At 41.2% G+C, this 18,857-nt stretch overlaps 1 protein-coding gene across 1 annotated transcript; it reads right to left on the bottom strand.

Annotated features, from left to right (window-relative positions):
• Positions 1–1,374: 1,374 nt before the first annotated feature.
• LOC307032385 (uncharacterized protein) lies at positions 1,375–18,630 on the bottom strand. Its single transcript, XM_079670314.1, has 8 exons — positions 18,484–18,630; positions 10,298–11,581; positions 8,635–8,727; positions 7,713–7,808; positions 5,835–5,951; positions 4,482–4,715; positions 3,602–3,951; positions 1,375–3,001 (listed from the first exon to the last, which is right to left on the bottom strand). The coding sequence occupies exons 1-8, from the start codon at positions 18,566–18,568 to the stop codon at positions 2,501–2,503; spliced, it is 2,760 nt and encodes a 919-aa protein (XP_079526440.1). The 5' UTR covers positions 18,569–18,630; the 3' UTR covers positions 1,375–2,500.
• Between the last annotated feature and the right edge of the window lie 227 nt (positions 18,631–18,857).

An 18,857-nucleotide genomic window follows, 5' to 3' on the forward strand; every position in this document is an offset into this window, starting at 1 on the left:
CAGTTTACTTTATTATACTTAGATTTAATTCAAACAAATGATGATAATTTAATTACAGAAATCATAACACAACCTTTAAATTCACAGACAACTGCATGTGGCCTCCGAGTGCACAAATGATGTCAGATTCTTAACTAAACTCTAAAAAGGTAACCTAGCCCACTAATGGTAAATGAATGTCTGGCAATGGACAGGATGTCACAATGTTTGTGAATATTTATTGAATTTGACACCAACAGTTAGGATCCAGCCTCCAAGAGAAAAATATTGATTTATTGTAGGCCTATCTATTTTCCTGTAATAATGTTTTTTGCCCCCCTTCTGCAGAAGTATGATTGCTAATATAATATTTTTGGAAGAAGAAGGAACGTTTTACATTGTTGTATGTGATCAATGTTCTAGTTTGGTACTAAATAAAAAATGTTTTTGCATTAAAGGTAGGGTAGGTAAGAATGGAGAAACCAGCTCGAGTGCGCTGGAATTTGAAAGTACGCAGCCGAAAAAATCTGCCACTTCCTTCAGACTTCCTTACAGAGCCCCTCCTCCAACACACAAGAACGCGCACATGACCAATGAGGGCACGAGATAAATTTGTGCACGAGATGGAAGGCTGACAGGCAGGGAGGCAATCCAGTTATTTTAGCCGGGCCGGCTCAGATGATTCGTCGTGCTTTTTACAGCGCTACGGCTTCCACAGATGATTTTTTTTAAATATATTTATTGTCAAAGCATTTAATATATTCATTGCTATGTTAAGAGCATTCCATGAAGTGTTTCTGAAGTGAATTACCTACCCCACCTTTAATGTGGCAGGATGAAAGAAAAAAGTCACACAACTTATTTGTAACGTGGCTGCAATAAAGTACTTTTTTGTGTGTGGCAGGAACAGTCTTTTGCTTTCTATTTTTCTATTTTCCCTGCATTCATAACACTAATATAATTCAGTCTGCCTCTACAACTCACTCAGCAGTTTGTGGGTCCAACACATTGAACTTAGGCGCCTCCTTGTGGCTGTTTTCAGTCACTGCAGGACATTATTTATCAGCAGCTAATGAAAAACAGCATTTTATTTTATTGTGGTTGTAGACTGATGTGTGCTCTGCTCTCCCAGCTTTTACACATTCAATCATGTTTATTGTTATGAACTAATTAGTCTGCAATATTTTTATTCCAAAGGTGTAGTTTCTCAAATCGATTGTGAGTTGTGACGATGAGAGTTGCTGCTTTTGCAATTGGCCCATATTTTCCAAGCCCCCTCTCGTTGCATTTTGCAGCTGAACAACCAAATGATATGAATTATGTATCGTATCCATGGAAAATACTTTAATCTGTAATGTCTTTTTAACCTTCAATAAAGAAATCCAAGCACGTAGATTCATTTTTGTTGTTGTTTACTCAAAAGAAGGAATTTTACAAACAGACCTAAAAGAAAAAGAAAATGATTACAATATTCAAAGGAAATGCCCGTGTGGTATACCGCCACGTTCAGGTCAAACTAGCAACAGTTCAGAGGGTAGAGGCATTAAATGCAAACTCAAATAAAATAAAAGCTACGCTTAAATGACACCATGGTTGTATTTAGTCAATTCAGTCTCATGAATGATAAATGCTGAAATAAAATATGTTACTATTAACGTAGAATAGTACAATAAAGGAAACCGTACAGTATGCAGTAATGTGGGGACTAAACATGGTTCAGCTCAATAAACGACTGCGAGAGCAAGCTTCTTTCTATTGTATTCTCCCACCTATAAAAAAAAATAAGCTTCCTGAAGCGGTAATAACCTACCCTGGTTTAACTGTAAAAACACAGCAGTTGAAACTCAATCTTCCGCCCTCGCAAACAACACAGCAGACAAAAGAGTTGCAGCATCAACTGTATGACTGGTGAATGACAACCGCTACCGGCATCTGTTTTAGAAGGAGAACACTTGAATAAATAATGTACAAACTTAAAAACAGTGAGAAAAACATTCATTCTTAGATTTCATTAACATGGAAGGTAACAAAGGAAATAGAGGTCTGGGATTTTCCTGGTGTAATGATTGGGAAGTTTGTTTCTCCTGCAGACATTCCTCTCATTTTGCAGACAGCAATAGCTTCAGATGGAAAGTTGACTTGAGGCCTCTTTTACTACTTTTATTTCCATCCAAACTCCCACAATATGTCACTTTTTACTTTTAGCTTTGACCTTAATTTGATCTTAATACCAGAAGGGTGTCTTACAGGACAATGTGCACTAGATGGTTGATAAGTGAAAATCACTCGGGGTATAACTTTCGGTCATATACAATGAATTTGAACTGTCAAAATCTATTTGGTACTCCATCCAGGTAAAAACAGGCAGAAAGAAGTATTCTGACCCACATTTTTTCTCTTTCTCTCTCCCCACATGGTCTCCCTATACCCAGTTCTGAAAATCACAGCAGTGAGGATTACTTCAGAAAACCCTCTGGTTCCTGCCTCCTCTGTTCCTCCTCCTGCACCCCTCTCCTACATCTCACTGCTTCCTCCAGCGGTTCTTGGGTTTCCCCTCACACCCGGGACCCTCACAGGTGCCGGGGAGGGGGGGTGGAGGTGCGGGTGCAGCCTTCACTGGGGCAGGCTTGTCTGCGGCCTTGCTGACGCTGCTGAGCAGAGCGGGGAGCTCGTGTGAGATGGCCCTCTCCAGCTTCTCCAGCAGACAGCCTCCGCTCCAGCTGCAGTGGGAGGAGAGCTGCTTGAAGCCGGACACCGGGTTCACACCGAAGAAGTCCTGGTAGGCCTCCTTGTTGGGCAGGTCAAACTTGCTGACGTTGGTTTTGGCCAGAATGGTTTTGAAGATGTAGTACTTGTCGGGGTCGCTGACAATGTCTTGGAAAACCTCGTAGGGGTCACTGAACCATCCCAGCTTGTCGTTGAAGGTCTGCAGGTAGCGGTCCACCAGCAGGGCGTGGATACGCACACGGATGCCGTGCTGACGGATGAAAGCGATCTTGTTCTCCATCTGATTCTCAATCACCTGTAAGGGAGGAGAGAGGAATCAGAAGAGACAGAGAGAGATGATGAATAACAGACAAGATGCTTATTGGAAGTGTTTTGTAAGCCATGATTTGGCTTGCTTTTGATTAGCATTCAGAAGATTATATAAAGACCAACTATTAGGATGTTGCTTTGGAAATTCTTTCTGTATGTTTACTTTTAAAATAAAAAATCACACCCAAAGACAGGATAAAGGATTCAAACAGGTTTTTAAATATCTGAGGCCCATTTATTATAATCCCACGAATCTGAGAAGCGATAATTTTAGCATCAGTAATAATAAATACTAATTCTTGTAGATTAATATACGTGCCGATTGTATATTTGCTTATTGTAATCAACCCCCGATTTAATAATAAACATTTGTTTTTAGCATTTTCTCATTTATGCAATGGTAGTGGAAGAAATGTGGTATGACATACAGTATGGTTACATTATAAGTAAGCCAACATATTTGTTATTTTTTTATATAAAATTACTAGAACAAAATATATATACAGTATATATTAAAAAAACATTTACAAAAAACCATGCTTTGTTTTGTATAATTTTGTAAACAAAACATGTCATGCAGTCAGACCTGGTTGAGGTCCTCCAGCAGAGAGGTCTCCTCCTTCATGAAGAGCTCCCGGCTGGTGTCTGCAGCGTAGTCCTGAGGCCAGAAGGAGCTGACGTACACCCGAGGAGGCTCCGTGACTTTCATCAGCGGCGCCATGCTCCAGAACAGAGCCCCGTACACCCTCATCAGGTTCTGGGTGGAGAGACTGTCGGCCTTGTTGAGGATGAGGCGAATCTGGGACTCGCGGCCCTTCATCTGCTTGAAGAGCATCTCCAGTTCCGCGCCCACGTCCAATTTGGTGGGGTCGAACACCTGGAAGATGAGATCCGCTCTATCGATGAACCACTGGCACACATCATTGTAGGGGTAACCTGAGGAATAGGATAGAGGAGAGAGGAGACACAATGCACACATTAATGTTTTGGCTCTTTGAATGGCAGCAAGACTGACCCTATGCTATTTGCTTTGCGTTGTGTATTATTTTGTAATATAACAGGTAGCAACTTCTCAATGGGTTTCTGAATTTGTGGTTGAGAAAATAGCACATGAAGTGCCCGGGGACCCAAAGTTTAAGGGCCCCTGTGCCCTAAACGTACAAAATGACCCTAAAAGAGACACGTACCAACTAGAAAGAGACCCAAAATTACCTCACAGGAACATAAAACAAATATAAAGGGATACAAAAAGACTACAAAGAGACTAAAACAACAAGAAACCACCAGGAGACTCACAACAACTATAAAGTGTTTACATGTGATTGCAGGCTGTGTGTGGGTTGATTTGATCGTGGGTGTCATGTAATCACTGTTGAATGGTTGATGCTGCAGATATTGGCACTCAGTCTACAGGTCCTTTGGTTATCTGCAACTTTGGTGTAAAAAACATTTCCATTAATGGTCACCTCTCTCCTGCTGCTTGCGGTTTTCAATGACGCCGGGCGTGTCGACGAATGTGACCCTCTCCAGCAGCTTGTGGGGCATCTCGATGCCGACCAGTCGCTCCAGGAAGCCTTGGCCGAACTTCTCCAGAGGTGAGAAGGACCGAGAGCTGTCGGCTGCCATGACGAGGCCCTCTACGGAGCGGAACTTCTCCCCGTGCATTATGACTGTGTACTCTGAGGTGGTGGGCTCAGCGCCTGGTGGAGGAAGAAGGGGGGGAGGATTTTATAAAATTTGTACTGAAAAGTTCGTTTTTTTCTTAGTGGTTTGATGGTTACATTTGTAAATATCTAGACATTTTTCCACAAAAAATAGCATGTGTTGTCGTTTAAATGCGCTAATAAATCATTGATGGACTGAATTACACCTCAGCACTAACTACAGATATTTAGCTTGTATTTCATTACTATAAATACATTCATTGAGCTTATTATTAGCTATCTGTTGGAGGAACAGATGGATAGTAATATGTATAAACAACAATTTTGTATTACCTCTAGTTTAAAAAGGATGTTGTTTCCTGCATATTTCACCCCTTCATAAGCAGTTCAATATGCCTCAAAGTGACATTGTGCAACACATTCTTTCTCATACCATTTTCTTTTCAATTTAACCCTTGTGTTGTGTTCGAAAGCTGTTACCGTTCATGGTGTTCGTGGGTCAATTTTGACCCGTAATTTATTTCAGTCCAAAACACAACAAAAAAATCATACCACATCATAACTAACTTATTATGCGTTCATAACCGTACAATCCTGTAAAATATTCTATGGCCCCAAAACACATTACACCACATATTGCACACTTGCATGTGTGTGCTCAAGTTCAAGTGTATTCTTTGTGAAAGGTCGAGTTCCCGTGGGGGGAGGGGGGCCAGAGGGATGGGAGACCAGGTGCATGTTGCAAAAAATTATTGTTACAGTGGATGAAGGGGGTGGGGGAGGGCTGTCTAAAGTCAAAGATGAATCTTCATTGGGCCAAATTTGACCCAGAGTGACCCACAACAATTCCGCTGGGTCTTCCCAGACCCGAACACCAAATGATCCAAATTTTTTCTTTATAGAGACCTTCAGACTTGGCTAAAATGGTCAAAATCAGTTTTGTATTGTTTATATGGCTGTTGTGGAGGATATCATGAAGCCTTGTTCCGATAAAAAAAACTAGAGCGTAGTTATTAAATAATTTTAACTTGAAACGGGTCACGGGAGACCCGAACACAACATAAGGGTTAAGTGATTTTCAACACCACTCTGGTTTACAATTGGTATACAAGGAATATGACTGTTTCACATGCATCAGGTGGGATCAGTGCGAACCTGTGTAAAGCTCCTGTGGAGTACCATGGAGACCCAGTAGGTAGTTGATCATGGAGGACTTGCCGACACTCCACGGTCCCAGGAACAAAACCATGGGCTTGGAGGTGATCTCACTGTCTGCAGAGTGAAAAAGACAAGAGTTTAGAGAAAAGGGGTAAACATAACAACATTTACTTATAAAAAATGTGCAGCAACATCTACCTTTTCGTAAAAATTATGATTATTATTATTATTTCCCATCTTATGTTATGCATCTTAATGTATTTATTCTGTTTCATCCCTATTTTCCCCTACAACTTATTTTAACAAATGTACTTTATTTCCCATCTTATTTGATATTATTGTGGATTTCTATTATTTTCTTTATATTCAATTATTATTAATATAATATTAATATTCCCTGACACTCCTGTGCATGTCTTTCCATTCTGCACCACAAGGGGTCCCGGAGTCACATGTCACAGTTTGAAGACTTCATCCTGCTCCTTGGCATAAATAATGGTCCTGCCCTCAAGTGCAATGGAACAAACTTGTAGGAAGTCTGGCCCACACAGCGTTCTCTTTCATTTTCAGCAGACAGAGTCCTTATTGTGCTTCTCTGCGCGCCTGGTTTGAATAAAGTCTGGCTTTAGTTCTTCTTAATCATTACTTTATTTGTGCATCACTGTGCAACTCCAGTTTATCAAACCATGGTGCGGTGAACTGATAAAGAAACTGTGAGGAGTGCTTAGTGGATTTTCTGTTGGATAGTAATGTTGGCTACGTTTTTCTCTTACATGACACTGTTGGTAAATGAAGTGATCAAGTGTCAGACGACCATTTTACCACTTATTGGTGGCTGCGGCTCAGATGATAAGTGGGCAACCTATCTACCAATCACAGGGTCAGGGGTTGAATCACCAGACCCTGCACCCAACATCTCTTTGTGCGAGATACTTACCCCACGTTGGTCCTGGTTGACATTTCATGTATTGCAAAAACCAAAATCTCACGAGTGAATTCAAAATTATGATCACCACGTTCCTGATTAAAGAGTTGCCAGAGTGGGCCTGTAAAGCCATAAGTGTTGCGATCTTGATTTCCATGCTTGGGTTTGTTGCAAAGCATTTTACGCTTGACATTATGTCCTCTTACTGCTCTGTCCCTGAGTGCAAGTCATACAGGAAGGACTGGAGTGCTGTTAAAATACCTTCTGAAGTGTCAACTTAGACGTACATGAGTCCATTAGCTAGTTTTTAGCTATGTTACACTGACATCTAGCCAACTGTTTTATTTATTTTTTAATTTATGTATTCATTTATTTTACAGAGACAGTGCACATTAATGAACATTTCTGTAAATGTGCCAGAGTTAGCCAAGAGGCTAATTTTCATCTGTAGTCCCTGGACAGAATTTTAAAAGTCAACCTAAAACACAATTAATTTTAAATAAGTAAATACAATACATTTAAAACATGCAACAGACATTAGTGGGATACTTAAATAAAACCATTTAAAATACAGAACATTAAAACAAAACAAATAAGCTGTTAGCTCTTTAACCACCGAAAATGTGGATTTCATGGAGGATACTTAACTGGGTCCCCAAAACCAGCTTCAATCTCGTTAATTGTGTTGTTTAAATTATGAGACGTAAACTTAGCAGTAACAGGGTGTAACTGTATGCTATGGCTAAAACGTTAGCTAGCTAGCCATGGCTTAACTATTGTGTTTGACTTTAATTATACCACTATGATAGCTAGCAGTTTTTTGATGACTGTTGTAACATGTTTGCAAAATGTTATCTTCTTCACATTTTGTGATGTTTTACTATTCTGACAAACTACTGTAAATGCTTCTGTACAGGCTGTGATGCAGGTGTAACAGGAGGCTGGTTTACCTGTGACTTCATGCTGCCTGAGCTCGTTGTACTTGAAGGCTTGCTCCATTGGCTTGATGGCATTGTGGTAGATGCTCAATAGTTTCTTCATATCAGCTAAAGAGAGAAAGAGAGATAGATTGAGAGACAGGGAGAGAGAGAGAGACAGAGACACAGAGAGAGAGAGAGAGCGAGAGAGGGAGAGAGAGAGAGAGAGAGAGAGAGAGAGAGAGAGAGAGAGAGAGAGAGAGAGAGAGAGAGAGAGAGAGAGAGATGTAATAATTAGGATGTAATGGTGAGAATACATTTTGGACAAGAGTATTATTAATGCCTTTGCTACCATTACTGATTAAAACAGTTCCTTTGGCATTGCATGATGAATTGCCCTCATAAAGTTTATTGAATGGAGCTGAGGTGATTAGAAAGACTGCTCTGCTGCGCCACATTGGCCTCTCTGAAATGAATCTTGAGTTACACATTTACACTGATTCATCACCTGCTTCCAGACGTGTCTGTACACTCATAGCATAAACACATCCATACAGTGCACACACTCGCACGTCGTGACAGCCCCTGGACCTAGACATCATGAAGCAATTTTCAGAATAGTTTCGGTAGAAAATCCCCCCAAATTGTCTCAAACTTCCTTTCATTCACATGCAGACACATCTGGGTTTTTCATTGAGAAAAAAGCTGTAAACATTCATTTCAATACAGAGCTTTAGGCTTTTCTACAGCAACCTCCGAAAGACATTTTAAACATTGGGAAACACAGCAGTTATAACATTTTGATTAGTAGGGTGTAGGTTTCTCTGTGTGCTGTGCATGTATGTGTATGTAGTACCTGGGTGTATTTGTGTGTGCAAGTAAGAGTGGTTGCCAGAGAAATTGCAAATCTCATATTGTCTCACATTTATAACTTTAGGATGTCTTTGTTCCTCACCTGAGAACTCATCTGAGGGATCCTCAGTAGCCAATCGCAGTGTGTCCTCGATGTGGGAGCGGTCCCTCAGTTTACGGGCTGATGCCTCGCGCCCTGATTGGAGGAACAGCTTGTCAGTTAAGGTCAAAAGCCCCTGGCTACCGACATGGTTACAAATAAAATTCTCGCCCTGGGTAAACAGTTTCCTGAGTTGTGAGGGACAGTGCAGGCCAACTGTTATGTCATTCATGCTGGTGGTCATCCAGCTGTCTATTTTGGTTTGTTTATTTCTGTACCAGAGGTTGTTGCTAATTCCTCTGCAGCTACACATAGTGTCATTTTCAGGGTTATGCATGTCTGAGAGAATAATATAGAGACCTTTGCTGTCATTTAATGTTAATTAAATGTAATAATATAATGTTTTCGAAGATTGTTTTTCTATGGTTTGCTTCCTCAGCTGTTCTCTTTTCCTGTACTAAAAGCTATTATCCAAATTGTTTAAGAGAAAATAGTTTTAGTGTTGCAATGTGTCTTAATCACCTGCCAAGGATTAAGATTGTATATTGATGCTTCTTTTTTCTTTTTTGTTACATTGGTTCTATCTCTGTGTAAATTATTTGTATTGAAATGTATGCCCTCCTTTCAAAATGCAGGCCATGACAGAATATTTTCCCAAAAATGGTGTTTGGACATCTCAAACTTGAAATATCAATACAATTGTTACTCTACTTGAAATACATTAATTTGCAGAGCCAATAATTCTTTAAAACGTAAAAAATAAAACCCTTTTTCCTTAAACAACCTCCAATGACTCTCAAACAAGTGGAATGATTGAGATGGTGAAGGGGTTCAAATTAAGAGATGGGAAACTCTTTTAAAACTCAGCCAGCCATCATCTTTCATAGAAGGTGTCAACACCCAGGCATCAGATAATGGCGTGCTCCCTTAATTACAGAAGTGCCGACTGGATGGGGACAGATTTACTGCAACAGGATCCCTGCTGCTCGACTTGTCACTGCTCGGACCCTCTGACGGGATGAAGGCAATACGTCGGTGTAGATTTGTGTCAAAGATTTAAGTGGATGATAAGGCCAAAAATATGATTGCAACATGTATTTATATTCATCGTTGTCATATATTTAATGATAATAATGGATGCTTTAGTATTGAGTATTCTCTCCTTTGGGCAGAGCCCTAAAAGAAAGGTTAATTGTGGTTTATAAAATAACTTTATTTATCAGTAGAATGGGTCAGGTCATTGAGCAACAGATATTTACCCTTATTAATACTTAGTTAGCCCTAATTCGACTAACTTCCTGTTTAGCAAAATTTTAACTCAGCAAGGACAAAATTAAATTGTATTACTTTAAAAGAATTCCCCAAAGTTATTTGAATGTATAGATTTCTGATTGCCGTTGTGATTTAGCCACTGTTTGTTGCAACAGTGAAGCCTATGGCCTATTCTTTTTTTTGTTAGCCTATAGGATTCAAAATAACTTTTATCAAAGATAATCATAAATAAATCATCATACAGTTCAGAGAAGTTGTATAACCCAGTACCTTTAGTGGCAAATCTGTTACAGTTTTTCTTTTGAGATTACAGGAGAGATCCTAAACTGTAACATTAAAGAGAGACTCAGACTGATGACATACTACAAAACGAGATGGTGTTATCTTTGTGTACCTTTGGTTTTCAGCTGTGCAGGCTTCTCTGTAGTCACCTCCTCGGCCGTCACCTCCTCGACCGTCAATTCCTCCACTGTCACCTCCTCCACCGTCATCTCCTCGGCAACAGCAGGTGCTTCCTCAACAGCATCCACTGATGCCTCCTCCATCGCCTCTTCAACAGATTCTGGTGTGACATCCTCCACAACAGGCTCTGGCTCGACTTCAGGAAGAGCCTCTGTTTCTGGTTCAGGCTCTGCAATCACTTCTGGTTCTGGTTCAGGCTCTGCAACAACCTCTGGTTCTGGTTCATGCTCTGCAATCACTTCTGATTCAGGCTCTGCAACAACCTCTGGTTCTGGTTCATGCTCTGCAATCACTTCTGATTCAGGCTCTACAACAACCTCTGGTTCTGTTTCAGGCTCTGAAATGACTTCTGGTTCTGGCTCTACAACCACCTCTGGTTCTGGTTCAGGCTCTGCAATCACTTCTGGTTCTGGTTCATGCTCTGCAACCGCCTCAGGTTCCGGTTCAGGCTTTGCAATCACTTCTGGTTCTGGTTCAGACTCTGCAACCGCCTCAGGTTCCGGTTCAGGCTCTGCAATCACTTCTGGTTCTGGTTCAGGCTCTGCAACCTCCTCTGGTTCTGGTTCAGGCTCTGCAGTCACCTCTGGTTCTGGTTCAGGCTCTGCAATCACTTCAGCCTCGGTTTCTTCAAGGTCTGAGTCTGTTTGAGGAAGCTCAGCTGGTTCTGCTTCTGGTTCTGGTTCAGCCTCTGAAACCTCCTCCTCAGTTGCATCCTCAGGAGATTCCACACTCTCCTCCTCAGCGGCTGCTTCTGTCTCATCCTGGGTGTCTTCTGGTTCCTCAACTGTTTCTTCAGCAGCAACTTCCTCCTGAGGTTCACCTTCTTCCTCTCCTTCCTCAATGTTCTCCTCCTCTTCCTCAACTTCAGATGATGCAACCTCCACAGCTAACTCTTCCTCCTCCTCAGCCGCAGCCTCAGATGCTACTTCCTCTTCCTGCCCATCACTTGTTACCTCTTCTCTGGAAGCATCCTCTTCCACAGGAGCTGCCTCCCCCTCCTCTTCTTCATGCTCTGAGGCTACTGCTGGCTCTTCAGTATCTACAGCTGATGGAGGTGTGCAGGGCTGGCACAGGGCCCTCTCAGGGGCCGGGGTGTCATTGGAGGAGCTTTGGCTGCTGTGCTCCTCTGTTGTGTCACACCCACAGGAGAAGAGGTCTCCCTCCGGCTGCTGGAGCTGCAGATGCACCAGAGGCTCCTCATTGTGGACGGAGGACCCTGCCAGGAGACCCAAGAGGAGGAAACATTTGAATATGCGCTTCAATCAGCACTAAGACAAATAAGATCTCAGATTTCAAATGTAAAGTTTATCTCTGATTGGAAATAATCTGACCATCAGGATGCACCGTGCAAACCAGCTGAGTCTCTGAAGGTCGATCACCTTTGTGTGTTACGTCACTGCTTGACCAGTGTGCTCAGAACAGAGCAGATCAGATATCCAGCACCTCCTAGATTTAAGACTCACATTTCAGCTCCTTGAATGGTGACTCTAAAGCGGGGACTATTTGAAGCAGACGTACGATGGACAGTTGCGGCAGACAGTGTTTGGCGGATCTAAAAGAAGAGTGCTGTGTGGGCAGGGTGGCTTGGAACATAATAATGTATTCATTTCCATATAAGACGTATTCATTTTTTATATTTAATATCGTTTTCTGGGGCTATTTATGTGTCACAATGCTGCTTTTGACTGACTCCCAAAACACTGGTGACTGTAAGGTCCCCTCTATACATTCTTAATGTGAAATATAGGTTGACATCCTGGCGAACAGGCATCCCCATCCTTTAGAATCATACAGTAAATTATAGTTGCCATGGCTTCAAAACAATCACAGCTAAAACAGGGGACTCCCTCTCTATTACACCACATTCTTACATGTACATTAGATGCAACCACAGTGTACAGTGACTTCTGTTTAATTATAACTTGAGACTGAGGGACGCGCAGTGGTACACCGTGTGATATGAGGCCGCTAAATGTAAAGTTGCAAGACAAAGTATGTGAACCCTTTGGAACTACCTGGATTTCTGCATAAATTGGTCATAAAATGTGTTCTGATCTTCATCTAAGTCACAACAATAGACAAACACAGTCTGCTTAAGCTAAAACCACACAAACAATTATATGTTTTTATGTTTTTATTGAACACACCATGTAAACATTCACAGTGCAGGGTGGAAAAAGTATGTGAACCCTTGGATTTAATAACTGGTTGACCCTCCTTTGGCAGCAATAACCTCCACCAAACGTTTCCTATAGTTGCATATCAGACCTGCACAACGGTCAGGAGGAATTTTGGACCATTCCTCTTTACAAAACTGTTTCAGTTCAGCAATATTCTTGGGATGTCTGGTGTGAATCGCTCTCTTGAGGTCATGCCAAAGCATCTCAATTGGGTTGAGGTCAGGACTCTGACTGGGCCACTCCAGAAGGCGTATTTTCTTCTGTTGAAGCCATTCTGTTGTTGATTTACTTCTGTGCTTTGGGTCATTGTCCTGTTGCATCACCCATCTTCTGTTGAGCTTCAATTGGTGGACAGATGGCCTTAAGTTCTCCGGCCAAATGTCTTGATAAACTTGAGAATTCATTTTTCCGTCGATGATGGCAATCTGTCCAAGCCCTGAGGCAGCAAAGCAGCCCCAAACCATGATGCTCCCTCCACCATACTTCACAGTTGGGATGAGGTTTTGATGTTGGTGTGCTGTGCCTTTTTTTCTCCACAGATAGCGTTGTGTGTTCCTTCCAAATAACTCAACTTTGGTTTCATCTGTCCACAGAATATTTTGCCAGTAGTGCTGTGGAACATCCAGGTGCTCTTTTGCAAACTTCAAACGTGCAGATCAGAACACATTTTATGACCAATTTATGCAGAAATCCAGGTAATTCCAAAGGGTTCACATACTTTTTCTTGCAACTGTATGTTCAGTTCATGTTACAAGATGGGGTCAGCAGCATGCAAGATAAAGACTAAGACTGTCCAGGGTTGTACACGTTTGTAAGGTTTCAGGATCAACTCCTTTCGCAAGCTAACAAGCTAATGCTAAGGAAGTTGCTGACAAGAGCACTTAATTTGCACACTAGGAGTTAGAGCGTAGCAATAACATTTTATTTAAAGTCGAGTTCCAGGTTACCTGCTGAATGTAATTTAAATATGCACAGACTTTTAGCTGTGAGAGTCCTTTTAGTTGCTAAATGCAATGTTATGTCCACAAGCTAGCCGCTAACTGAGCTGCGTGCTGTTAGGTGCTGAGCAGGTAGTGTAGGCCACAGGTTTTTAGAGCTTATTGACAAAAATACTGCCTCCTGAAGGCGAATTGACACTCTGAGAGCGGTGAGAGTGATCAAAAACAGTAAAGTTGCACCTGGACAACAACTCACTTTACAGTCAGGCTAACAAAAGCCTATTTTGGTCTTAATATCTAGGTCCTCATTGCGAGTGACCTCCTTTCACATTATCATTTGTTGCATTGTTAAAACTAAATAAAATCTTTGAAGTCTTTGTGAAGGATGTGCCAAACAGTCACAGGTATTTTTAATATATCTTTAATATGTCAGGTTGAAGCTATGGTGGAGTAATGCTAGATATTACATGATCTTACAAAACGTTGAACCAATAGGAAAGTATCAGTGTAAGATGTCCCGCCCTGACAGGTATAACACAAGTAAAAGGCGAATGAGAGATGTTTCAGTAAAGCGATGCTTGTACATGCTTACAGTCTAATCAGGCAACTAGTGAAAACACCTGTGTGAGAATAGTGATTAAAACACATTTAAATTTCAAAATTATAGAAAAAGTTTCTATGTGTTCCAGGGTCGTCAAAAACACAATGTTTTATTTTTTTAAGTTAATTATTCAGATATTATGTAGATATTTTGATTTTTTTTTGGCTATGGCTATCAGATGCTTTCTTTTTGAAATGTGGATGTGAAAGTATCAGCGTAAAGCCTTGAAGAGGACACCATCAAACCATGCATCAGCTGCTTCTTCATTTATATTTGAAGCAAGATGGAAGATGTAGCCTAATGCTCATTGAGCTTCTGGAAGTTTTGTTAGCTTATCGCCTTCTGAGGGAATTACCAGTTTTAGTGAGTAAAGAGAAGATCAACTTCTTGTTTCTAAAGCATCTATACTCCAAGCAAACTGGGTAGATAAAGACATTTTGTTCTTGACTTTTAGCAAAAGTATGGTCCTATTCCAGGTCTGAGCAAAAGCCAATTACGGAATCTACTTATTGTTGTTTATTATATTATGAACCCATTCAAACCTTCAAGTAACACCAAAGTCTGGTGCTCGGCTGGACAATTGCTGTTCACAATTTGAATAATGGTTGAGAGTTAAAGTCCCAAAATCAAGGTATTTCAAGAGCAAAAAAATAACATATGACACATGAATCAGCTCTGCAGACATATGGGGATTAAAGGTCTGCTGATTTTAAGAGACAGTCTTCCTTGCTGTCGTTGGCAGAGGTTGAGGTGCGAGCCTACCTCCCTCGTAGCTCTTCTGATCGAGCTATGAAGGAGGATTGGATGCTGTCCAAAGACATAGTGCTACAGAATCTTCCACCTTGTTACATGAAGAGCAGCCAAGATCTTAAAGTGCGTTGGTGAAGATGGGTTGCCAAAGTTATATTGACATTACTTTATGTCATCTGTGATGATTTTCTCTGGCTTTGATCCAATTGCCTGGTTTATCTGGGAAGCAGATATGTATGCATCTTGATGAGGATAAGAGCATGGGACATAATATGTATAACAAATTATAAATAATGTAACAACACGGCCATTCAAATCATACAAGCTGAGAGTACTGGTTGTTCTTCGCACTGCATGCCTTGAAATAGATGGATTAGGTGAAGGGATCATGTTCTGCTGTGGTAGTGACCAGTGATGGCTAAAATAAAGTAACGTTAACATAGTTAGGAAGAGTGACAGAAACATTTGTTGTGTTTTAAGGAGCACCAATGTCTCTTTTTGACTACTTTGGTACAGCAAAACATCAACATTATATTGACATATTATTCCAATATAAAGTTCATATAATGAATATTTGCTAAAGAAAGCAGTTTATCAATGCAGCAGAGCAACCTTAGCATTGAATTGGAATGTTGTTTCTTTCCCCCTTATAAATCAAAGTCTAGTATGGGTCTCCGCAAAATCCTGAACCAAATATCTAGTTATTTTACTGCTAAAATTATTTCGTTTTTTAACTCTGCCAATTAGTGCTGGGCAGATAAAGTAAACATCAATTTATTTATTTTCTGAAAACGTGCATGCTGCGACTGCAAAATTGAAACAATGAGCCAAAATTGACTAAAACGCTTGCTAGAGCTTTGGTGATGGTTCTAAGTGAGTCGAATTGTGCTCTTTGACATTATAAAAAGCCATCTGATCCATTGTTAGCAATGATCATTGCAGGTTTGAAATTGATTGCCATTGATATCCTGAGTTTCCTCAGCCATCAATATTATGCATATCCTGTTCAATAACTTATGTGCCACTAGCTTAATCCTTAACATTGTGGGAGTATCAAAGTCAGAGCATGCTTATCTTACAAAAACATTTATCTATCCGCTTCTACCACTGTGAAAGTTTAGTGCAATGTGCCTCTCTGGTGGTTCCTCAAGTTGCTGCCTGGGCAGAGCGCAGTTTAGCGGGGACAGAGTGGGACAGGTGCCTGGGTTCTGCATGGTTCATCTTGGAGATAGAAATAGCCACAATGAGTCAGAGGGTGAAAAGAAGGAGGGATAATTACCCTTCTATTTTCAGGGGGTGTTGCGCTCTTCTCCTCCTTGTGATTGTCATGAGGCTGGCCTGCACCTCTGCTGCACTATTGCTCACATTCCCTGCAACGCTGGGGGACAGTGTGTGATTCGGTATCTCTTTGAAGAGCAAGAACATAAATGCATCAGCACTAGTTCTGATGTCATGCACCCTGCTTAACTCATCAGAGCCGGGAGGAATGATAAGATGTGTAGGATTTGGCAGCATCCAGCGGTGAGGCTGCTTACCCCTCCCTTTAGAAGTTTAGTGGCGAACTACAGTGAGATAAATGTAAAAAAGGCCCACACTAAAGCCAAAGTTAGTTTGTCTTTTTTGCGCTACAGTAGAAAAATGGCAGTGCAACATGGCGGACTTTCAGGTGATTTCACACCCATAGTTATGGATAATGAAGATACCCCAAATAATGGACGATTAATATGCTCAAACACGTGCACAATTCTAATTTTCACACATCAGTGCCTAAAACAAAAACATTAGGAAAGACCATACAGTCAGCAATGATTTTGTATTTCTGGCTCAAAAAACACATTTCCTCCATTTCAGCATGTATTCCTATTGATTAAGGGAACACACTATTTCTGCCTTGCTAATAAACTTGTCAAATGTGACACTTTCTGAGACATGCCCACTCTCACAAATGTTGAGGCGTTGACAATTCACTTCTGTCACTACTTCAACCCATTAACATTCAATTCCATTTCTAATAGCGCCTGATTACCTAATTATGTTACTTTAAACAGTCCAACTGTTGCTACTAAAGCTACGAGCCCTCAGCTGAGCTCTCTCATGCCTGTTTTTATCGGGGACATCCCCCGGGACACGGAGCCTGCTGACTGGAACGACAGATTAGCAGCTCAGCAGGCAGACAGCGGGGGCTGATGGGGCTTTATTAAGACATTGAATGCATCACTGACTTTAGCAAACACAGAGTTAATTTGTTCTCATTTATGACTTTTTGATTGCCTCGTAATTGCAAGCATGTGTAACTCAGTAAGTCTGTGTGTATACATGATGTAAATGTGAGTGCATTCCTGAGCGTGGATGGATTACTGAACGTGACTACCAGGCCCAGCTAGGGCCCCAAAGTGTAAGGGTCCCCCTGGCCTTCCCCTGCTAAATGTAATTCAATGACACGCGTACGAACCTGGAAAAGACTCAAAATGACTAAAAAAGAAACAGGAATCAACTTTAACGAGATGCTTGATAGCTGTTAAGAGATATAAAAAATTGAAAAGGGGCAAAACAAACATAAAGAGGGACAAAACGACTATAAAGAGACCCTAAACAACTTTAAAGAGGCACAGAATAACTATAAAGAGGCACAAAAGGACTACAAAGAGGCACAAAACAACAATAAACAGAGGCTAAACAACTATATTGCCTAGGAATCTTGTTGCCATGTAGGAAAGGTGTTGGGGCTTTCCGAATGTCTGCACCCAGGGGCCCGTTGACTAATACTCCGCCTCTGTTCCTGAGTCTTAAAGAGATGCGTATCAGTGAGGTGACCACGGTATCTGGTGACTTTGTCTGACTGACTGCTGACACCTGACTACGGCAACTTGCAGAGGCCAAAATGAACCAGCAGAAGGACAGACAAGGGTATTTTCTGCCTCAGCTTTTACCAAGTATGACAAGTCACTTCTTTAAAACACGTGGAAACAAGCAGAGAAACAATTGTAATAGGCTAAATTACGAATCATTAGTGAATATCCTATCTGTTAACGGTCAAATATGTTTTCATTGATATGACGTAGAATAAAAGGTAAGCTTTTTAAAACAACAAGCAACTGAAATGCCAAAGTCCTCTCTTGAGCGTTGACTGAGTTGCACACATGCAAAATGCTTTGAGAAGACAGTCAGACTGAAATAGATCCAGTGGGAAAACTTAACATTTCTGCCAGGTTTTGCATCAGAGAGTGTCTCTTTGTAGCGAGTCCAAGTCACTCGGTCAGTGCCATCACTGCGTTTCTCTCCAGGGCAGAGAATGAGCAGCCAGCAGACTGTGTCCATCAGCTGGTGTCACGCCTCAGTCCTGACACAGAGATCTGCACTGCACTGGCACTTTTTTTAAATTATTGAACATTTGTACTCATTTGATCAAATATCTTATTTATATATATATTATTTTTCCTTCATTTATGACCTCTAAAATCAACTCAAAGCTATGTTGTGTTCAAAGACAGACCAAACAGACAGACCAAATACTTCTAGATTCAGATATCTGCACTGGATATTTCACACACACAATGCCTGCTTATGTTACTCCATACACGCACCCCACAGCACTATAACCCTAAAATATCATTACAAAAATAAGATATTAACCGAAACTCAGCCATACCTGCAGCAGACAGGGCCAGCAGAGACAGAACGCAGCACACAGACAGCAGAGACTTCATTTTGGCTGCCAGGGGCCTTCCACTCATCTCCCACGGCTATATATACTGCCCCGCTGAAGGGCAGAGGGCATGCCAGTGGAGGTGGTGATTGGAAACTGCAGCCATGTCAGCCATTGTGTGTCGGAGCAGCTGCCTGGCCCTGTCAGGAATGTTGAAAGCAGAGAGAAGCAGGAAGAGACTGGCCGACCGTGCTGCAGTCTTGTAGTTTTACCACTAATTATGTTAAAGTCGTTGATTTTAATGAGCTTATGTACACAGGTGGGAAGTGGAGTACAAATACTTCATTTCTGTACTTAACTACATTTTTCTTATATAA

Source organism: Notothenia rossii (assembly GCF_949606895.1).
Source record: "Notothenia rossii genome assembly, chromosome: 1".
NCBI classification, from domain to species: domain Eukaryota; kingdom Metazoa; phylum Chordata; class Actinopteri; order Perciformes; family Nototheniidae; genus Notothenia; species Notothenia rossii.

Coding starts and splice junctions, on each gene's coding strand:
- LOC307032385 (XM_079670314.1), bottom strand. CDS start 18,568: ATGAGTGGAAGGCCCCTGGCAGCCAAAATGAAGTCTCTGCTGTCTGTG. Junction 8,728..10,297: donor TGCACAGCTGAAAACCAAAG/GTACACAAAGAT, acceptor TCCTCCAATCAG/GGCGCGAGGCATCAGCCCGT. Junction 7,809..8,634: donor TCCCTCAGATGAGTTCTCAG/GTGAGGAACAAA, acceptor TTCTCTCTTTAG/CTGATATGAAGAAACTATTG.